This window comes from Panthera onca, chromosome X, assembly GCF_046562875.1.
Source record: "Panthera onca isolate mPanOnc1 chromosome X, mPanOnc1 haplotype 2, whole genome shotgun sequence".
Lineage (NCBI taxonomy): Eukaryota > Metazoa > Chordata > Mammalia > Carnivora > Felidae > Panthera > Panthera onca.
This window is the reverse complement of record NC_138357.1, coordinates 655,633-679,013: the sequence shown is the minus strand read 5'-3', so window position 1 is coordinate 679,013 and position 23,381 is coordinate 655,633. Positions and strand designations below refer to the sequence as shown.

At 40.7% G+C, this 23,381-nt stretch overlaps 1 protein-coding gene across 1 annotated transcript; it reads left to right on the top strand.

Annotated features, from left to right (window-relative positions):
• The first annotated feature begins 1,746 nt into the window (after window positions 1-1,746).
• VBP1 (VHL binding protein 1) lies at window positions 1,747-22,613 on the top strand. Its single transcript, XM_081793622.1, has 6 exons — window positions 1,747-1,878; window positions 5,400-5,524; window positions 14,859-14,925; window positions 16,706-16,804; window positions 19,318-19,456; window positions 21,546-22,613. The coding sequence occupies exons 1-6, from the start codon at window positions 1,786-1,788 to the stop codon at window positions 21,614-21,616; spliced, it is 594 nt and encodes a 197-aa protein (XP_081649748.1). The 5' UTR covers window positions 1,747-1,785; the 3' UTR covers window positions 21,617-22,613.
• The last annotated feature ends 768 nt before the right edge of the window (window positions 22,614-23,381 follow it).

Sequence of the window (23,381 nt, the reverse complement as noted above, 5' to 3'; positions counted from 1 at the left end):
GAGGGCAAAGTACAGGCTAACAGCACCCCACCCCCAGGTGGGGTATGTGTGACATTCCTTAGACACTCCTGGCTACCCAAAAACAAAGGACAGGGGTTTAAGTGCATGCCATGGTGATGTGGGAAACTAAGGCAAATGAAAAATTAAGTTCCCTTACTGCCTACAGCCGCTTATTGACAAGTCCTTGAAACCGGCAGAGTGACGTCCCTCTAGGAGCTCAGCTGCCTCTATGATGACACTTTGCTGGGGGCAAAAGAGAATCTTGGCTTAACATTATCCTGACCCACCCCCCAGGAACCTGTAAGTCTACTTTAATGTATAAAACTTCTTTGGAAACTTCCTTATCTCAACTGCCCCAGGATATATGCTGGCAATCATACTTCAAGCTTATGACTTCCTAATATACATCTGAAGGGTCTCATGACTGAGGTTTTACTAAATGGTAATAAATGGCATTTTCCTAGCAACAGTTCCCCAAGGTCCTGGAAACCTTGCTTCCAAGATTCCTTAGAGACTTACGCTGTCCCTAAGCACCCCCCCCGCCAACCTGTGGGTATATAAACAGTTATCCATCACGACCCCAGTGCACCTCTTCCTGCCCACAGGTCCTGTCCCCATGCTTTAATAAAATCACCTTTTTGCACCAAAGACATCTTCAAGAATTCTTTCTTGGCTGTCAGCTCCGGACCACCCCACAATCACCCCAAAGCTTTATCAGTTCATTTTTAAGGTTCTTTAGTTTGTCTATAAACCGTGGGTGAAAATATTCCCTGTCACACTGGGCTTGCTGTGATTAAATCACATACTCAGTGACTGGCACATAATTAGCCTTTGATAAATGTTAATCAGTATTATCATTACATATGTATCCCCACTGGGTAAGAGAAACTAACATCCTTTATTCGTCAAGGAGCTGGCTCATGGTAGGGTTTGTGTGAATGGATGAAGCACCGCTTCACTGGAAAGCACTCCAATGTAAGCAAAGGCAGGAAGGAGCAGGGTGGTTAGTTGTTAGAAAGGAGACCAAAGAATAATTACTTAGGTCTGTATAGCGCACTTGCTTTCAAAGGGTTGTGGTGGCGGACGACATTGGGGAAGGCCTTAGGACTGGAAGCCTCGGAAGAGTTTAGGATTTTGTATGTAGAACATGAAGTTTTGAAAACGTTTGAGTTGGGGTGGCAAGATTGTGATCAAAGGTGGCTTTTGGGAAAGGTTGGTGCAATGGGCTGGGTATTTATTAAAAGCGGGCCAACGGCTCCATACCGAAACAGGCACAAAACCAGTCCTCTCTGAGGGCCAGGAAGCTCGCTGGGATGGTGGGACCAGAAAGGCACCGAGACCAAGGCTCCCCGATGGCGTCCAGTCCCTGGTTCACCTTGAAGCTGAGAGGGGGATCGAGTCGCTTCAAAGACCATTCTGGAGGGTGCTGCCCGTTTTGGCGCGGTACTGGCGTTCCAGTTGGACCTCTGATTCCAAGGGCCCTCGAGTCCTCCCACCCACAAAATCCCCCGTACCCCTCTTTCCCGGAGTCCGCATTGGTTCTTCCCGCAAAGCCGGCATCTCCCTCGCGACACTTCGTCACTTGTCACTCACCTGCTCGCAGCCAATCGGTACCCATAGGTTGGGCACCTCCTCCTCCGAGAGAAGGAGGGGCTACTTCCTGCGCGCCTATGAACGCGCAGATTCACAAGAGTGGGGCGGGCCTGCAGCTGTGAGCGAGCCAATCAGGGGCCACCGGCGGTTGGCGGCTCGAGAGGCGGCTAGTCGCGCGCTCGCTTTCCCAAGATGGCGGCCGCTAAGGACGGTTGTGGATTAGGAGAAGTGGCCGCAGGGAACGGCCGGCGGCTCCACCTGGGGATTCCTGAGGCCGTGTTTGTGGTAAGAGGCACGCTGGTTCTCAGGATCTTGGCGTAGGCCCCGCGGGCAACCCCTTCCTTTCTCGCCTCCAGCCCGGCTTTGACTACGGGGGGAGGAGTGGAGGTGATGGACCTGGGGGAGCCCTTCGTCCGCTCTCCCCTAGGCGCCTAGACGCGCTGAACTGTGCCGGGACCCGCCCGGGGAAACGCGGTCGGGGAAGGGAAGGGGGCGCCGGGCGTGAGGCCTGTGGGGCGGGGCGGGGCGGTCTGAGGGGCCGCCCCCCCCGGGCGCCGGTGTTCACCCTCTGCTGCTGGGAAAGGGAAAGGGGGAGGCGGCGAGAAGCCGGAGAGAGACTCAGCCTGCAGGCTGGAGCGACCGGCGGTTTTGGTGACTTAGGGTACAATGAGTAGGCAGAACAGCTGGTGCCCAGGTGTGACAGTAGGAAATTTACCGGTGCGTCGAAGGGGCGCAGTGGCCTGCCGCCTGGCCGGAGTGGAAGGAGACACCGATGGGAAAGTAGCGTGGAGGCCGAGTGCGAAGGCCTCGTGTGTCCTAAGGAATCGAGGCTGTGTGCAGTAGGCATCGGGCTGTCGTTAGAAAGTGTCTACGGAAAGGCACGATGTGGTCATATTTGGTTTTAGGTACGTCATTCTAACGCTGGAAGAGAATTAACGGTGTGGAGTTGAGAGAGGAGGCAGGGAATGTAATTTGGAGGCTTCACAGAACAGGGAGTTCAACGGAAGTCCAACCAGAGAGAAGCAGCTAGATGCTTTCAACACTGTTCTTCCATCAGGCTGCTCTAGAAATGGTTTTTGAAAACTGAGTGAGAGAGAACCCGACTGGCCTTCAGCCCAGGATCCTCCGTCTTTCCTCACTCACTTCTGACTGAGCTGCTGTAGAGTCTTAATGAAGTGTTCTCGACCTTTTGGGTTGTACCTATATTGCCGCATCTCCACCTTTGTTAATGATATCGTACATCGTTCGATGGACCCAATTTATTCTTTATTTAGACCACTTTTATATACACTCTATTGCATAGTTGCATTTGGTGATTCAGTTTTGTAGTTGTTTTCTTTTGTTATTATTTTGTACCATTTATTTCTTTCCATTCATTTCCCAACTAATGGTAACAAGAGACAAAATCTGTTGACTGCCAGGCACTTTCCTGATGCTTTTACAGAACTCTGGGGGGCGAGTATGATTATCATTTCCATTTTGTAGATGATGAAACTGGGGTACTTAAGTAACTTGCCCCAAGTCATAGTGCGTAAGCAGGTGACTGAGGATTTGAACTTGGGCAGTCTGTGGAGCACCAGAGCCACTATTTATACATTCTGCTCTGCCAGTGGGAGGAAAGTGAGGTGGTCATCTTGGCTCAGTGTCATTTCTCCTAGTGCTAGCACAGCGCCTGACACATAGTATAATAAGCTCATAACTAGACGTTGAATTCAATTTCCACAGTGCCTTGAACACTGCATTCTTGGTCCTCAGCGAGAGGTGACTTCAAAAATCTAATTCCAGAGAATACACTTTATCTGACGCTTTATAAAGTCTTATCTTAAAATGCCATTTCCCCCTAAAACTGCTATGGGTTATTTTTTCTAGACCTTTAACTTTCTACCAGTATGACATAACATATATGCAATCTAATATAATATATAAGCAGTCTAATTTTTATTATTTGAATAACATGTACTGTAGAAAGAACATTGGCTTCTAAACAGACCAGGGTTTGAATCCTGCCTCGACTTCCCAATTACTGCCTCATGTTGAGCATATTATTTTACCGCTTTGAGCCCCAGGGGCTTTAAGTGTGATAGGGATAACAATGCTTAGTTGCTGTGGGAAGCAATATGTACTTTCAGTATTCCAAGTAGATGCTGAATATGTATTAGTTTCTTTGATGATAGGAGGTAGTATACTGTATTGCTTAAAAGACCTCATCCTTTTCTCCATTCCCACTGGTGCAGTAGTTTGTTTTCTTTGCTGGAATTGTCTCTTTCCCCTTTGCCTAGTGGCTGACCTCTTAATCTCTCAACATCTAGTTCAGATAGGACCTCTCTGTAGTTTTGCTTGAGCTCTACCACTACCCCAAGACAGAATGCTTGGCACTTTCATCAGTTCCCTCAGCTGATTGTATTATACGCATAGCTAATGTTTGTTGAGCACTTATGACCTGTCATGTATTCTTCTAAGCATTTGACATATGCTAACTCATTTAATCCCCTGTGAGGAAAAGGTATTCTCATTTTACAGATGAGAAAGTTGAGGCAAAGAGAGAGGTTCAGTAGTTTCCCTGAAGTGAACACATCTAGTATGTGGTGAAGCCAGGATTCAAACCAGGCAGGCCCTGTGTTGTAGCCACAATGCTGTGCTGCTACAGTTAATTCTCCTTGCTAGACTCTAAGCTCCTAGTAACGTTTACCATGTGCTAGAAACTTTAATTTAGATCTCTTTCCTGCAGTGACCCTTCTAGGAAGATGTGTCTCCATTTTACATGCAGAGTTCAGCCATTGCCCCCAGCCTCACCTTTTCAGTTTCTCTTGCTGTGTTAGACCGATAATTTTGATGGCCTCATGGTTCACTCCCTTGCTGTGTTTCTTTCATTTGCTTCTTGTCTTGCTTTAGCTGAAATATTCCCTTATAGCTAGTAAGCATGGATAAGAGTAATGATCTAGAGATTGCAGAAACCATAAGGTAGTTGAATTTAACGTACAGTAAAGGAAAAACGTTCTTTTAAGTGCTGGAAAGCTCCAGTAGGATTGGCTTAAAGCTTCCATATATTTTCATCCAGTTCTTGATCCTTCTTTAATTAACTAGCTTTTCTTTAAGGACCAGGATGTAGTATACGTTTTAAAAAATGCTATTCAGTTTGACTACTTTTTTTTGCGTAATTATTCCTGTTACAAAAGATTGTTCCGTTTGCCTTTCAGGTTTACTTTATTTTGACCAGTTGATACTTAAGGAGGTATTTGTGGCTTGCCTTGGGAACCAAATGACCATATTTAACATGATTTCAGTGGCAGAACTTGTTGAATTAAAAATTTTAGTCGAGGGGCACCTGGCTGGCTCAGTTGGTAGAGCATGTGAGTCTTGGTCTCAGGGTCATGAGTTCAAGCCCCATGTTGGACATGGAGCCTACATTAAAAAAAAACTCAGTCGATAATTTTGGCATACAATCTGAGTTGTTTTGTGGCTGGGGCATGTGACTAGGCAATGTGTTTGTTGGTAATTTTCATTACCATTTTCATTTCATTACCAGGGCCACCTGGGGGTGCATAAAGCAGGTAAGGTCATCTTTCTTTCCCTATATATAAATAAAAAGAGGAAGGTGGAGGAAGAATAAATTGGATACCTAATGTATGTGCGATGTCTGAAATGCTTTTTATAACTACTTTTTTAGTTAAAAACAAGCCTTTGGAGAAAGGAAATACAAGCTTCTTTTTTTTCTTTTATGTCTTAAAGATAAAGTTGAAGCACTCAAAAATCAGCTTAGAGGTATAAATTCTAAAATTTGTCATGTGTTATTTTTGATAATAAAGGAAGATGTGGATTCCTTCATGAAACAGCCTGGGAATGAGACTGCAGATATAGTACTGAAGAAGCTGGATGAACAGTACCAGAAGTATAAGTTTATGGAGCTCAATCTTGCTCAAAAGAAAAGGAGGTAAGTGTAAAAATTTACATGAAGTTTTTTTTTCTTTTTGGTTAATCTTGTATGGCTTAAACGTTTTAAGGATTAAGGCATAATTTACATATAATGAAATATCCAGGGGTGCCTAGATGGCTCAGTCAGTTAAGCATCTGACTCTTGATTTCAGCTCAGGTCATGATCTTAGGTTGTGAGATCGAGCCCCACTCGGGCTCCGCACTGGATGTGGAGCCTGCTCAAGATTTTCTCTTTCTCCCTCTACTGCTCACATGTGCGCGCGCGCGCTCTCTCTCTCTGTCTCAAAAAAAAGGTCAGATCTTGAATTTTAGTTTGATGAATTTTCACAGATGGATCCACTTCTGTAACCATTGCCCAGATCAATATGTAGAACATTCCTATCACTGTAGGAAGTTTCCTCCTTCCCCTTTCTGGCCAGTCCTGCCCACTCCCAGAGCCGACCACTGTTCTGATTGTTTTCACCATAAATTTGTTTTGTCTGTTTGTGAACTTCATATAAACGAAAGCATGTAGTAACTACTATTTTATGTCAGGATTTTTACACTTCGTATAATGCTTTTAAGAGTCATCCATGGTTTTGTGTGTGTCAGTGAGTTAATTTCTTTTTACTGCTGAATCTTGTTCCATTGTATGTATGTACCACAATTTTTATCTATTTTTTTTTCTATGTGATGTGCTATTTATTTTTTAATTTATATCCAAGTTAGTATATAGTGCAACAGTGATTTCAGGAGTAGATTCCTTAATGCCCCTTACCCATTTAGCCCATCCCCCCGCAGCCCCTCAGGCAACCCTCTGTTTATTCTCCATATTTAAGAGTCTCTTATGTTTTGCCCTCCTCCCTGTTTTTATATTAAATTTGCTTCTCTTCCCTTATGTTCATCTGTTTTGTATCTTAAAGTCCTCATATGAGTGAAGTCATATGATATTTGTCTTTCTCTGACTAATTTCACTTAGCATCATACCCTCCAGTTCCATCCACATAGTTGCAAATGGCAAGATTCCATTCTTTTTGATGGCTGAGTAATACTCCATTGTATCTATATACCACATCTTCTTTATCCATTCATCCATCAATGGACGTTTGGGCTCTTTCCATACTTTGGCTATTGTTGATAGCGCTGCTATAAACATGGGGGTGCATGTGTCCCTTCAAAACAGCATACTTGGATCCCTTGGATAAATACCTAGTAGTACAATTGCTGGGTCATAGGGTAGTTCTATTTTTAATTGTTTGAGGAACCTCCATACTGTTTCCAGAGGGGCTGCACCAGTTTGCATTCCCACCAGAATTGCAAAAGAGATGCTCTTTCTCTGCATCCTCACCAACATCTGTTGTTGCCTGAGTTGTATCTATCTATCTATCTATCTATCTATCTATCTATCTATCTTTTAAGTTTACATCCAAGTTAGTTAGCATATAGTGCAATAATGATTTCAGAAGTACATTCCAGTAATTCATCCCCTATGTATAACACCCAGTGCTCATCCCAAGGGTCTTCCTTAATGCCCCTTGCCCATTTAGCCCACCCCCAACCCACAACCCCTCCAGCAACCCTCAGTTTGTTCTCCATATTTAAGAGTCCCTTATGTTAATGTGTTTTGTATCTTAAAGTCCTCATATGAGTGAAGTCATATGATATTTGTCTTTCTCTGACTAATTTAGCTTAGCATGATACCCTCCAGTTCCATCCAGTTTTTATCTATTTTTATCTATTTGCCTGCCAATGGACATTTAGGTTGTTTCCCCATTGCGTTTGAAGTCTTTGTGCATGTGTATGTTGTCTTCTTCTGAGTAATTACCTAAGGTTAGAATTGCTGACCTGTAAGTATAATGTTCAATTTTATGAGGAAACTGCCAAAAGTTCTCCAAGGTGGCTATACCACATTTCACTCCCACCAGCAATGTATGGGAGTTCCAATTGTTCCACATCCTTGCCACTACTTGGTGTTATTAGTCTAAAGATGGTTTTGAAAACATAATAGAATGAATATTGAAGACCTTATTCCAAAGCACCTAGGGTCATAACATCTTAAATCTGTAGTTCATCCTTATTTTTCTGATGAGATGAGAGATGCATAGAGGTTATGATTTTCCTGAAATTTCATAACTAATAGACATAGGACAAATGGATCCTTGCTTTTACTTGTTTATTTCCCTGTATTTTTATAGCAGCTTATAAAGTCAGTTCACTGTAGTAAATATTTGCGGATATCTGCTGTGCACAAATGCAGCATTCTTCTGTCAGTTAAATATTTATGGAATTCCGACTAGGTGCCAGATCCTGTTTGGGTGAAATCAGGTCCAGTATCTGCTCTCAACAGGGACACAGTCTAGTGGCATGATAGATATGTAAATAAGATAAGTACATAAAGTATAACAGTCAAGATACTTCGGTGCAAAGGAATGAGTTAGCAAGGGAAAGGTGTGATCGGGAGGGGGGCAAGGAGGTTCAGGGGAAGCTTCCAAGAAGAGCATATGGCTCTGTAGAATTCTGAAGGCTGGGTATGAGTTTTGGAGGCAGACTAAAGGGAGGAGGGTCACCTGGGCATAACGTGCCATTTATGTTAAAGTGCAAAAGTTTCTTTAGACATATTTTCTCATTTGATTTTGGTGACAGGGTAATTTGAATATGGGCTGGGTATTAAGTGAGATGAGAAGTTATTGACATGAACAGATAGAGAATGTTAGCAGAAAAAGGCAGGATAGAAAACACTATGGTATGCTCTCATTTTGGAAAAAAAATGTATATGTACACAAATATTTGGAAGTACACTAATGGTGTATTAACAGTGATAATCTTTGGGTGGTGGGAATATGGCATTTTTAGAAATTTGGTCATCTGTATTGTTAAATTTCTACAGTATTCATATACTGCTTTTTTAAAGTTTATTTTTGAGAGAGAGAGAGAGAGAGAGAGGTAGCGTGAGTGAGGGAAGGGTAGAGAGCAAGGGAGTGAGAGAGAATCCCAAGTAGACTGCGCTGTCAGCATGGAGCCCAATGCAGGGCTCAATCCCACAACTCTGGGATCATGACCTGAGCTGAAACCAAGAGTCGGACGCTTAATGGACTGAGCCACCCAGGCGCCTCTCACATACCAATTTTGTAATAAAGTTTATTTTCATTTTAAAAAGAAGAATAAAGCCATTGGATTTCAGGTCACCCACAGGGAGGTTATAGATAGAGAAGAAAATGGGCCTCAGGATCAAGCCCTGGGAGAGAGGAGGAAATTTGTGTATCAAAGTTATATTGCTAACTCTAGTACTGTGTGGTATAGTAGGGTACTCACTCCAGGTTTATATATGCTCTAGGCCTGAATGTGAGGGATAAAAATTGCAGTGTGCACCTGCAGTCTTCCTAATTAGGTACATTTGGGGTATATCAGTTAACAAAACAGACAGTCCCTGCCCTTGGAGATGTTGCAGTCTAGTGGAATGTAGGTAGTAAACACACAGTTCAATAGAATTAATATTTATTGTGCACCTAATATGTGGCATCATCCTAAATACTTAGTATATATCAGTGAACAAAACAGATAAGAATTTGTGTCCTCATGGAGCTGGCATTCCAACCAGAAAACAGAACTAGAGTATACACTAGGTTAGAAGGCAATAAATGCAAAGGAAATAGAAAATGGAGTAAGAGGGTGTGTGTGTGTGTTTATGTGTATGATATATGTGTGTATATATATATATATGTATGTATGTATATATATATATATATACACATACATACATATATAAAAATTTTTTGAGGATGTGTGACCTTTTGAAAAAACTCACAGATGAACCACATAGCCTTGAAATACTGGAAAAAAATAAGAAAATGTCAGGTATTACTGTAAGAATACAGTCTATAATACATATCACATATTATATAAAATACATGTTTATTGACTTTTTATGTTATCAGTGAGGCTTCCAGTCAACAGGCTATTAGTAGTTAAGTTTTTGAGGGAGTCAAAAGTTATATGTGGATTTTTTAAAATATGTGTGTTCTTGTTTTTTTTAAGTTTATTTATTTATTTTGAGAGAGACAGAGAAGGAGCATAAGCAGGGGAGGGGCAGAGAGAAGGAGAGACTGAATCCCAAGCAGGCTCTGTGCTATCAGCACAGAAGACTGACTCGGGGCTCAATCCCACGAACCATGAGATCATGACCTGAGCCAAAATCAATAGTCAGATGCTTAACCAACTGAGCCACCCAGGCACCCCTATACACGGATTTTTGACCGCATGGGGGAATTTTGTCAACCCTGCATTGTCAAAGGTCAACTGTATGGGTGAGAAATTTTTCTTCCTTTTGTGATTTGTCTTTTTTCTTACGGTTTCTTCTGATGAGTAGTTCTTAATTTAAATGTTTTCGATTAAAATTTCCCTTAATATTTTTTTGTGTCTTGTTTAAGAAATCCTATCCTTATTTGTGTTTAAAAAGACAAACTTCTATGTTTTCTTATAAAAGTTTTAAAATTTTGCTTTTCACATTTAACGTCTTAATCTAGAAATTTATTTTTATGTATGGTGTGTGGTAGGCTTTCAATTTCTTTTTTTAGTGGATATACTGTGGACATAGTATTTGACTCAGCACTATTTAATTTTAATGTTGTGCAGTTTAACAATCTTTTTCCTTACTAGTCAGTGCTTTTTTGTATCCTATTTAAGCAATACTTTCCTATCCCAGGTTCGTGAAGATATCCTCTTCATGTTTTATTCTTTAAGTTTTATTGTTTTATCTTTTCACATTTAGATCTTTATAATCCATGGGTTATTCAGAAGTATGTTGCTAAATTTTGAAGCAGTTGTGAAACTTTCTTGCATGTTTCTCTGTCCTCTCTCTTTGTCCTCTCAATATTATAAATTGGTAGTTGGATCTACGGTCTTAATTGTATTCAGGGTTTTTGCGGTTTTTTGACAGTACTGCTTCATAGGTTTGTGTAACGTTTTTCCATTAAGAGGTAGATAGTATCTAGTTGTCTCTTTTTATGATGCTCCATGCTGGATCCATTCGTTGTGAGTTGCAAAATGATGTTCTAGTTCAGTTATTTTTAAATTTATACATAAGCTGGTATACTTCTATAAAGAGAAGCATCCCCTACCTATTATGTGGTGAAGTAGCTGCAGGAGATCAGCTCACTTCCAAGTTGCTTCCCTCGCAGGGGTCACGCCTGTGGTCCCTGCCACCCTCAGCGGCTCTCCGCTGCCTTCCAGCTAACAGGGTGTGTGTTTTCTCTGGCTGTTGGGACGGTTACAGGTGGGAGGGCCGGTCTCCCCTCTGAACCTGGGACAATTTGTATCCCTTTTTAAAACCTTTTTAGTCTACATTATCAGGCACATGCAGTTTGAGAATTACTATGTTTTGGTGAACTTAACCCTATATAAAATAATGCTTATTGTTTCAGGTCTGTCTTGTTGAATGCTTACAGCTGTTCCAGCTTTTTTCGGGTAACATTTTCTTGATGCATCTCTTCTGTCTCTTTATTGTCTACCTGTTTATTATTTCTATTTAAGGGTGTTCCATGGAAACAACATAAGGTTATTGTTTTAAACCTAGCCTTTCTTTTTAGATAAACTAATTTTTCTTTTTGGGTACTTTTGATATCATCATCTCTTTTGTTTTAATTCACTGGAATTTGTGTGTGGCTATCTTTTGTCTTTCTTACCGAGCTGTATGTCTGCTTCCTTTTAGTATGGATATAGCTGTGTGGTTTGCCTTTATCCATAGAGGATTTTGCTTTTGCCAGGAGTGCTTATTCTATACAAGCCTGTTCCTGTTCTGGCACTTAATATGCGAGCTCCCCCACTGAGCTGCTGGGTGGGGGGTGGAGGGCAGGCTTAGGTCTGCAGCCCACAGTGGCACCTGACTCATGATGCTTACTTTTCTGTAGGTCTCACTGCTCAACCCAAAGCCTTTTCCAGTTTTTTACCCTTTAATTTTTTTCTGGAACTTCCCTCACCTCTGATATCAGCTATGCAACAAAAACGATTTTTTTGTGCACGATTGAGTTGTTTTGCAGCAGATGGCTCTATGTAGTAGTTTGCATACTAACCTCTGTCTTTACATATGCTGTAAATGGTTCCTTGCAGCCTGTCATCTGTCTTTAACTTCACCTTCAGCTGTATAAAAGTTCTTTAGTATTTCATAATTCTCTTGTGGTAATCTCTCTAACACCTGAATTGTGTGCCTTTTATTGTTCTTTAACCGGAAATTTTGTGATTATCATTTTTTGCATTTTTTTTCTGTTAATTTTTTTCTCCTTTTGGGATTCCTGTCAATATAGATGTTGATGATTCTAATTCTGCTTTCCATTTCTCTATTATTTCCTCTCTTCTGACTTTGGTAATTGGACTTTTGGCGATTAGATGGATGTCCATGAGTTCCTTATTTGAGCCATTACGTTTTTATACCTAGTCATTCTGGTTGGTTCTTCTTATAGCTACTTGTTTCTTCTTCATATTACCGATAATCCTTTTTTTTGCTCTCTGAGGTATTTTTAAATACTTATTGATAATCTAATCTTTTAGTGTTTCATTTTGTTTCATCTGATGGACATTGTTGAATTTAATTGTCTTTTCTTATTGTAGTTGTGTTTATCAGATTATCATTTCTTTTCCCCATCAGCTCACATTCCCTCAGGGATACCAGTTACTTTGGCCAGTCATGGAGTAATGTGGAGGTGGGAGTAATTTAAGCCCCTCCTGGTGAGTAGGGGTAGGAAGAATGCTGTTAGTGTTATAGTCTAGGGCACCACCATTGGACAAATGTCCCTTCTCCCCAGCCAGGTGACTTGGTCTCTGAGGATTCTTTTAGTTCCTCCGCCCTTGGCTGTCTTTGGTGTCATCACTCCTGGGAGTAGGAGTGAGGGGAAGGGGGTGACTGGGGACCAGTATTTGTCTTCTCAGCTCCTCAGCCTGACCTCTCTGCTTCTGGTCAGTTCTACTCTTTTTCCACCCCGTAGCAATGACAGAGTAGGTAAGGTGATTCACCCAGAGCAATTTAGATGGAGGAGAAAACACCTAGAAAGTTCTCCTTTAGCTGTACTCCCCTTTTGAAGATTTGGTTTGCTTCCCTTCTAAGCCTCCATCTCCCTTCTCACTCCCCTACCCATTCCTAGAACTTAGAGATTTCTGTTGTTCATATAATAATAATGACGTAGAACTGACCCAACTGTCCACTGGCAAGAGAGTAGATAAAGAAGATGTGCTATATTCAGAATTTAATGTTACACAGCTGAAAATGAATGAACAAGTCTTAGGAACCTAACTGAGTTAAAGAAGCAAACCCAAGAAAACCACATATAACACGAGATTGTATTAAGCCAAGAAACCTGCAAAGAATATATTATTTGGGGATGTACGTAAATGTGATGAAACTCTTGAAAAAGAGAAAAAGGGGCTGTAAGCATATGGTTCAGGAGAGCTGCTATCTCTTGGGATGGAGCAGACTGGGGAGGGGTGATGAGGTTCCTAAGTTGCCTGGGGCTGCAGCTGTTGATTTATATATGCTCCATAATTTATGTATAACGTAATATTTTTACATACAAAAATATATGCTAGAAATCATTGGCATGACCAAAAAATCTTTATCTGAACATTCTTCTTATGTTGTATGTGTATCAGATATTTTACAAATATAGCTCCTTAGCATTTACCTATATCAACACAGAATACAAAAGTAAGCAAAATTGGAAGATCTACAACATCCATATTGAATTTGTAAAGAGTTCACAAAGCATTATGCTTCAAACTAAGTAAAAAACATAAATGCTAAGTATGTGTTTCTAGATTATTCACTGGACTTTATTTCCAAAAAGCAATCTACACATTCAGTGCAATCCCTATCAAAATGACACCAGCATTCTTCACAGAGCTAACAATCCTAAAATTTGTATGGAACCAGAAAAGACCCCAAATAGCCAAAGTAATGTGGGCAAAGAAAAGCAAAGCTGGGGGCATCACAATCCTAGACTTTAAGCTGTATTACAAAGCTGTAGTCATCAAGACAGTATGGTATTAGGTGTCTGGGTGGCTCATTTGGTTAAGTGTCCAACTTCAGCTCAGGTCATGATCTCGCAGTCTGTGAGTTCGAGCCCCGTGTCAGGCTCTGTGCTGACAGCTCAGAGCCTGGAGCCTGCTTCGGATTCTGTGTCTCCCTCTCTCTCTGCCCCTCCCCCGCTCACACTCTGTCTCTGTCAAAAATGAATAAACGTTTAAAAAAAGACATTATGGTATCGATACTGTTTTTTTTAAGTAGCGAGCTCTTCTACCACACTTCTTGCCAGGTCAGTAGCACAGGGTAGAATACAGTTTTCCCTGCTGCTCTTCTTCATGCATGCTGTGACTTCCTTTATATAATAAGTATATTTTCTTTGTTTATCAAATTTTCATTTAAATTCCAGTGTAGTTAACATACAGTGTTATATTGGCTTCAGGTGTACAATATAGTGATTCAACACTTCTATAATAAGTACATTTTCATCATCACATTTAAATTTTGTTTACATACCAATCTCCAGTCATGTTTAGTTAAATGCATTCTGAAAGAACCACAGCTTTGTTTCTGTATCCTTAGTTTGTTTTGTTGCAGATTCCATTGTGATTTGACAGGGACCCCAGAACTAGCTCGCACGTTTTTCCATGCAAAACATTTTATGACCTTGGGCAGCCTCTAATCATCACAGAAAAGAGCTACTTCAGTGCCAACAAAATAAAAAATGTTTCATTCTTTCTTCTAAGTAACTTTGAGTGTTTTCAGCATATTTTTATCTCTTATTTTCTTGTCAGTGACGTTGATGTCACTTGGGACAGTTGCTAGTAGTTTTGTTTTTTAAGATTAATTTTTAACAGATGTTCATTTTTAGAGCACTTATGGAGCACATCTCCATAGCACAGTTGAACAGAAGGTACAGAGGTTTCCCATACACTCTGTGCCTCCCCAAACATGCAGAGCATCCCCCATTCTCAACAGCTCAACAGCCTCCACCAGAGTGGGACATTGACTACAATTGATGAGTCAAGGGGCTCCTGGCTGGCTCAATCTGTAGAGCATGTGGTTCTTGCTCTAGGGGTCGTGAGTTCGAGCCCCACTTTTGGCATAGAGCCTAACTTAAAAAATAAATGAATGATGAACCAATACATAGTATATTTTTATTAACTAAACTCCCTAGTTTACCTTAGGGTTCACTGTTGTGTTGTATATTCTGTGGGTTTTGACAAATGGATGATTTTAGCAGTCCTCAAAAAGATATCGATAGAAAATGCAAAGCTAGTTAAGACTGTGTCCTAGGGTTTTTCTTGCCTGCAGAACACTAAGTCAACCTTTTTCTTATTCACAGGCTGAAAGGTCAGATTCCTGAAATTAAGCAGACATTAGAAATTCTAAAATACATGCAGAAGAAAAAAGTAAGTGCATTTTTGTTTATAAATGTGAATGAACCAGAATACTTCAGCAGAAATTCATCTTCCTTGACTCCTTGGTTACTGGTATTTGAATGTGCTGGTAGATCCAGTCTGCCGCCTTGATTCTTATGTACATGTGCAGTGTGCTTCTGTGATAAATGTGGCTTTGTGGCTTTTTTTTCCAAGTCAGCTTTAATTTTAGGGTCTACACATCTTGGATTATTTTACTTATATGGAGTATTTATAAAACTTAAATGCAATTTGAAATTATTTTCTTTTTTAAATTTTTTTTAATGTTTATTTATTTTTGAGAGAGACAGAGAGAGCACGAATGGGAGGGAGGCCAGAGAGATAGGGAGATACAGAATCTGAAGCAGGCTCCAGGCTCTGAGCTGCCAGCACAGAACCCAACGCAGGGCTTGAACCCACAAACTGTGAGATTGCGACCTTAGCCAAAGTCAGACACTTAACCAGCTGAGCCACCCAGGCACCCCAAAATTATTTTCGATACAAAAAGAAAATACCTTATTTTGAGGTAACAGCATCTAAGGGTTTTTGTTGTTGTTGTTCTCCCTAAGAATAAGGAGTGAGTCCAAGATTTACGGATCTGCAAAGAATCTTAGAAATTATGTTTTGGGTTCTCATTTCACAGTTGAGGGGACCATTACAGAAAGGTTACACTTGACCAGTGTCACATAGCTGGTTATTGGCAGAACTGGATTTGAAAATGTGCTAAGTCTTAATCCCATACTCATTAGAGGCTGTAAAGATTAAATTTTATAAGCATATTATATTTAATATATGTGTATTAATATATATATGTGTATAATATATTATATGTGTATATGTATATGATTTATTACTTGACAGGATAACTGTATTTCTAATACATTATTTTATGTGATGAAGTTTTTTTTAATATCATTTATTGTCAAGTTAGCTGACCTACAGTATAGATAGTGTGCTTTTGGCTTCGGGAGTAGATTCCCATGATTCATCACTTACATACGACACCCAGTGCTCATCCCAACAAGTGCCCTCCTCAGTGCCCATCACCCATTTACCCCTCTTCCTCACCCCTACCCCCATCAACCCTCAGTTTTTTTCTCTGTATTCAAGAGTCTCTTATGGTTTGCCTCCCCCTCTGCTTGAAACTATTTTTCCTCTTCCCTTCCCCCATGGTCTTCTGTTAAGTTTCTCAAATTACACATATGAGTGAAAACATATGATACCTGTCTTTCTCTGACTGACTTGTTTCACTCAGCATAATATCTTCCAGTTCCATCCACATTTTTGCAGATGGCAGGACTTCATTCTTTCCCATTGCCAAGTAGTATTCCACTGTATCTATAAACTCGTGGTGGAATTTGTAAGAAACTTCAGAAAACTTGTTGGTTGGGCATGAAGCACTGATGAAGTAATAATTGCTGACTCTTGCATAGCACTTACTTTGTGCCAGGGACTGTTGTGTGTGTGTTTGTGTAAAGTCTGCTTGCTACAGCCTTCGGAGATGTAGGGACAATTTTCCTAATTTTACAGACCAGGAACCTGAGACACAGAGAGGTCAGGTGAAATGCTCAATTTACACAGGTGGTAAGTAGCTGATCCAGAATCCATCCCCCCCACACCCAGGTGTCTGGCTCCAGCGTTCATTTCTGTTGCCACTACACTTAGTTGGCGTGATGGGACGGTTTTCAGTGACTCAGGTTCAGATCTGTGATCTCTCCTTTATAACCTTTTTAATTAAACTGACCTATTTACAGTACTGTCATTTTTTTCCAAGGAGTCCACCAGTTCACTGGAGACTAGATTCTTACTGGCGGATAACCTGTATTGCAAGGCTTCGGTTCCTCCTACTGATAAAGTGTGTCTGTGGTTGGGGGTAAGTAACCGAAATGGCCACAGCTTTCTTGGCTTACATTTGTAAACCAGCATGGTTTTCCCGGCATAGCAGTACTGTTTGAGCTGGGTAAAGTGCCCATCTCTCTTTGACCCTAGAAGGAACAGAGGTGGAGTTCAAGGGGTCTGTACTGGAGACGGACTGAGGTGAGGAGTGTGGTGAGCTTCACAATATGCTCGGGTCTCTCCTGGTCAAGACAGAACTACCTGAAACCCTCATCCCCTTCCTCTCGTGCCGTATCGTTTAAATGTAACAGAAGGAAGAGCAAGAGAAGTAAAATGGAAAGGACTGTTGAACCTCCGATAAATGTATCTTCCCCATAAGAGTTTATTAGTTCTCTCTAAAGTTAAGGGGAAAAGATTATTAAAAAAAACCTTGAAAATGGAGTCCATTTTTTAAACCATAGATTTCAATTTTAGACGATTTCATAGGCCTTGTCTGTGATTTTTCCTGCCTTACTCCTCTCAGTGGTCTGACCAGACATCCAGGCCATTCCTGATGGGCCAGGTAACTGTCCACAGGTCTCATTACCCCAGGCAGGTTCTCATACAAAGTAACAAGCTACGTGTACAGCTCCAAAGTGTAGAGATTTTCTGAAAACTAAACAGTAATAAGAGACAGTGTCAGTTGACTTGGGAATGAGATTGGGGTCTGGGATTTAAGAGACATGTGCTTCCATTGAATGTTTTTTTGTCCTATTCGAATTTGTATACAGTTTTCTAACTGTCACGGATTGGGTTATTCAGTCAGTAAGTATTTATTTATGTAGCACCTACTTTGTGCCAGACACTTTCATATTGTCTGTCTGATTTAATCCTTACAATCATCTTTTGAGTAATTTTTAAATTCCATTTGTCAGATGAGAGAAGTGGTTCAGGAAATGCCCAGTGTAAGTCAGATGATGGGAAGAGTTCAGTGCTGGAGGAGGTTTGGTTCCCCACCTCCAGAATGCCCGCATCTCTAAGTGTAGGCAGTAACACCAGAGCTTCAGAATTCAACACACTTTGTCTTTGCTCCTAACATCTGTTGGAGGTAGGAAGGGGACAATAGGGGCTGCTGGGTGGTTCAGTCGGTTAAGCGTCCGACTTCAGCTCAGATCATGATCTTGCTGTTCGTGAGTTCAAGCCCAGCGTCAGGCTCTGTGCTGACAGCTTAGAACCTGGAGCCTGCTTCGGGTTCTGTGTCTTCCTCTCTGCCCGCCCCCCTCTCAAATATAAATAAAATCATTAAAAAATATTTGAAGAAAAGGAAGGGGACAGTAAAAGCTTGCCATTACTGGATCAAATTACATAATATATATGTATTTGAAAACTTTTAAATTACTTAAGCTTAAGCTCAGAAACAACTTTCTTTTTTTAAATTAAATTAAAATTTAATGTTTATTTATTTTAGAGAGAGAGAGCACAAGAAGGGGAGAAGGCAGAGAGAGGGAGGGAGACACAGAATCTGAAACAGATTCCAGGCTCTGAGCTGTCATCAGAGACCCCGACGTGGGGTTCGAACTCACAAAATGTGAGATCATGACCTGGGCCAAAGTCAGACACTTAACTGACTGAGCCACTCAGTCGCTCCAGAAACAGCTATTTACATTGATTCAAATGTGGGGCACCTGAGTGGCTCAGTCGGTTAAGTGTCCAACTCTTGGTTTCAGCTCAGGTCGTGATCTCACAGTTTATGAGATGGAGCCCTGAGTCAGGCTTTGCACTGATAGTGTGGTGCCTGCTTGGAATCCCCTCTCTCCCTCTGTCTCCCCCTCTCAAACTAAATAAACTGTAAGAAAATAAATTGATTCAAATGTAATACAATTTACTGTCATCATGGAGGTTGTAGAAAGATGGAATTTGATGTCTGATCATTGGTTTTTCTCTTAATTCTCCTGTTTACTTACTATCTATATTAGTGTAGGCAACCTGACCTCTTTGAGCCCACATTTTCTTAGCTGTAAAGAAGGTGGTAACTTGACTGACCAGTGTTGTTTATGAGGAACAGATGATGTAGTGTATGTAAATATATTCTCTAACCCAGGGATCAATAAACTTTGTGTAAAAGGTCAGAGAGTAAATATTAAAAAAAATGCTTTTAACGTTTATTTATTTTTGAAATAGAAACAGAGTGTGAGCAGAGAAGGGGCAGGGAGAGAGGGAGACACAGAATCTGAAGCAGGCTCCAGGTTCCAAGCTGTCAGTACAGAGCCTGATGTGGGCCTCGAACTTACAAACTGTGAGATCATGACCTGAACCAAAGTTGGATGCCCAACCGCCTGGGCCGCCCAGGTGCCCCATGGTCAGAGAGTCAATATTTTGGTTCTGCAGACCACACGGTCTCTGTCACGAGTACCCAGCTCTGCCACTGTGGTGTGAACGCATAAGTGAGTGGAGAATATCTGGAGTCCAAGGAAACTTCTAAGAAAGGGCAGCTAGATTTGGCCTAACCCCTGCCGACCCTGTGAGACACTGTGTGAATGTTCAGTAATTGTTGTGACTTCCTCTCTCCAGGCTAATGTGATGCTTGAATATGATATTGATGAAGCCCAGGCATTGTTGGAAAAGAATTTATCGACTGCTACAAAGAATCTTGATTCCCTTGAGGAAGACCTTGACTTTCTTCGAGATCAATTTACTACCACAGAAGTCAGTATCCTTTCTTTAACTAAAAGCAAAGGGAGGAAAAGAGAAAGATGATTTTCAACACTCTTATTTGCATTACTTTGATGAGAAGAATATCCTTATTCCTGGGCTAATTTGAAGTTGCAGATTTTATGAGAGTGATAAATAACATATTTGGAACTAATACTGAAATAAGTTTGTAGATAGGTTAATCTGACCTGAGTTGTGAAGGTTTGGAAACTGCAAAATGCATAAGCGTTTTTCTTTCAAATATTTTTTTCAAGATGCCTTCATAGCCAGTTGAATAGTTTAATCCGCAAGCATTTATTAAGGGTCTCCCATGTTGCTGCAACTGTGCTAAGTTGTATGGGGCACAGGATGGTGAGGGAATCAGTGCAAAAAAAGAGCGGCAGAGTCTTGCTGTGTTAGAACTAAACATGTAAAAAGCTACATCATAATTTCATAGCAAAATATAAGTTCATTCCGTGTATGCCATGCCAAGGCAATATAAAGTTAGGGAAAGAGATACGAGCTGGAATTAGTGCAAAGAAGACTTGGGGAAGTTAGAACTTGGTTTGTTTTGAAAGGCAGTAGAGGGTTCAGACGAGCAGAGAAGAGAGGTGGAGGCAGGTGTGTGTTCTGCTTAGGGAGGGGGCAGCTATATTGAAACCCAGCTCTGTGCCTCTCCTTTCTGACTTCTCTCTCCTGGTTCCTATTGCGGACACTGGTCCCACACACTCCCCAGGACAGAAGCTCGGGAGTTGCTCTCCACTCCTCTTTCATCACCAAGAGCCAACCAATCACCAGATTCTTGTCAAATTTCCCTTGTAAACCTCTCTGTCCATTTTCTCCTTTTGGCCTTCCAGAACCTAGACTAAGTAGTTTTATAGTCTCTTTTTCTCCCATCTCTCCTTCACACTATCTCCAGTGTGAATTTACTGAGTCACGCATCCTATTTTTGCTCCTCTGGTTGCGATAGAGAACTTCAGTGGCTCCCTGTTGCAGGTAAGGTATGCACAGAGGCCCTGAGTGAAGTGTCCCATACCGTCTTACCTCGTGCCCCTGACCTCTTCCTGCCCCAACCTCCCCCACCCCACCCCGTGCACCTGGGTTCCAAGTAGCCCCAATCGGTTCTCCTCACTGCCCCCTGCCAATGTGCCACACCCTTTACATTTCCACTTTGTTCCTCCCACCTGGAACGATTTCCCCCTATTTATGTTTCTGTGGGTTACTCCTTCGTTTCCTTCCTAGTACATCTCAAGTATCAGATCATTTCTATACCTGTTCAGATCCTCAGGGTGTTTTATTGTTTCTCTGTGCTTACTTAGCGCTTTGCACTCAGTACTTGGTTTTCTGTGCCAGGTCGGGAGCACTGCAAGCGTGGGAGCTGCACCTGTTCTTTTCTCCACGGCACGTGGCATGCGGCACACAGCGGCCGCTGAGTACTTGGGAGACGGAAGGCAGGCCTGGTGGAGGCCTAGAGCAGGGGCTGGGATGGGACTCGTGATGTGGAGATTTGATCCACAGAAGTCCAGGGAAATAGCTATCAAACTCGTAGAGGATAACATTGGAGAAAATCGAGATGGCCTGAGTTACACTGGTAACTTTAGGATACAACACCAAAGGTACAGTCCATGAAAGAAATCACTGATATGCGAGGGCCTACACAGGGTGGTGCTTGTGGAAAGGAAAATAAATTGAGTGAATGTCCTATGAAACCAAAGGGGGGGTAAGAGATGAAATTATTGATAATTGAATTGTACTAATTTAAATATTGCCTGTAAGGATATGGTGTCAACAGTGTTTGAACTTTCATGGACAAGGAGCTGTCTTTAAAACTGTTGACAGTGTCAAGGACATGTTTTGTCAAGTATAAGGCTTCAGTTGGCTACATATGCTAAACAGTTGTTGACTTGAGGCCTTGACTTTGTATTGGTGGAATTTAGTTCCAGTATTTTCTTAGCAAATGGTATTCTAGCAAGATAGCTCACAATCCTAGCTGTTACCGGTATTTTGTGTGCACGATTTCTGATTCAACATGTGAGTGAATACTTACTTAGTCATTGCGTATGTTATCTTTAGAATTGCATTTGCATTTTCTTTGACAATTCTTGCAGATATGGCCAGGGTTTATAATTGGGATGTAAAAAGAAGAAACAAAGATGATTCTACCAAGACCAAAGCATAATGCTGGCAATTAAAAATGTGGTTCAGTTTTCAAAACATGTTATCTTAAGTACCCCAAAGTTTATCCCTAAAGGTTGACATTACTTTGACTGATTTTTTTGAACAGTAAGAGCGGTAGTTAAAACTTTAAAAAACAAGATAAACATTTTATTATAAAAACAAAGTTAGTTTCAAATATTTTGTGAAATTAGCAGTATTTTAATTTTTTTATTTCCAACAAAGTAAATGCTACTTTCATCTTTTTTTTGTTGTTGTCGGTCATAAACAAAGTCTTAGCTGGAATGGCTGAAAACTGTGAGGTATACTCTTGAACCTAATTCTGGACACTAGCACAGTTTACTTTTTCTTTATTGGCTGATATTACTCTTACTTGATGTAGTTAAACCAGTTTAGAGGTAGGAAAAGCACTTAGTTTAAATATTTCCAAACTTGTTTTCTTTAGTACATGTGGGGCTTTATGGCTCTCTGTTGCTGTTATTTGTCTTATATAATGGATTTTCATGAAGTGCTGCTTGGCCAATAGCTATCTATTATAATATTCTGTACTTTTAAGGAACTGGTAATTGACCTTCCTAAGTAGTAAGAGGGCTATTGAGACGCTTTTTCTTACCCCATAGAAGTACACAGTGTCTTTGCAATGTCAACATAAGGGAGATCTTGGCCAACGTGAAACAACAAAATTCTTTAGCCTCTCAAAACTCTTGGCTAAGGCAATTTTGTATTTCTTAACAGTTCTCCAAAGCAGCTGAACAAAAATGTTAAGCTAAATATAAATCTGCAGTGGTTGAAAAGATTTGTGAGCTTTTTTTATTCATGATAAGACCTCATGGGAAGACTAGAAAATCCCTGTGGAAAGCCGTTGGTACAGTGGCTAACGCTGGATGTAGAGATTCTGGTAAAAACACAAATGTATTATTCCATCTCCATGTAGAGAACAAAATATACTCGTACAATGTTTTGTAGTTGTATTTCATGATATTAAAACATTGAAGTTAAAACTGTGGCCTGGCACCTTTTTTTCACATTATTCTTTCTAAAGTTAACATGTATCTTTTCACATATTTGTAAAGCACGTTTACTTCACCGTAAAACCAGCATGTCCCAAGAACTTATGTTTGTAGAAATAACACAGAATCCCTTTGGAAGGAGTACAGATCAGCAAACAATTGAGGAGTTAAATCTGAAAGATACCAAAGTTCCTTGAGTCAGTTTTTTCATAATTTTAAATTTCCATATTTAATTTTTGAACTTTGTAAACATCTTGAGATATTTTAAGTGCTACTTTTCCCCAAACCTTGTTATGGTAAGTATATTGTCACAAAATGTCCTTGTTAGTATTAGGACAGGAATGATTTGGTCGGTCGAAGTCCATGAAAATTGAACTGAATATGAAGAAATGCAGCTCTTTAGAGATATGAGTTAAAACAAAACTTAATTCAACAAATATATATAAGCATCTCTGCCAGATCATTTCTCTTATACGGGTTTACAGTTTCGGAATAATATAACCATCCTGATTTGACATGATATTTTCAAGCTTAATATTAGTACAGTATACCCAGAAAGGATATGGGCAAAAGAGTCCCTTCAAAACTTGGCCTGAATAATAAGTGTTTTGGAAATGAAACTGATATTGAACAATCTTCCCATTCACATGCTCTTTTGAGAAAATTTAGAAAATGGGAAAAAGAAATTCCATTTGTAGTCCCCTTAACAATGCTGTGTCTTCCATTTCTTTTTTATGCATAAGTTTTTTAAAATGTGAC

Excerpts from the sequence above, each read along its gene's own strand:
- VBP1 (XM_081793622.1), top strand. The coding sequence starts at position 1,786 with ATGGCGGCCGCTAAGGACGGTTGTGGATTAGGAGAAGTGGCCGCAGGG. Across the intron at positions 5,525-14,858 it reads CTTGCTCAAAAGAAAAGGAG|GCTGAAAGGTCAGATTCCTG; the intron begins GTAAGTGTAAAA and ends TCTTATTCACAG. Across the intron at positions 16,805-19,317 it reads AAGTGTGTCTGTGGTTGGGG|GCTAATGTGATGCTTGAATA; the intron begins GTAAGTAACCGA and ends TCCTCTCTCCAG.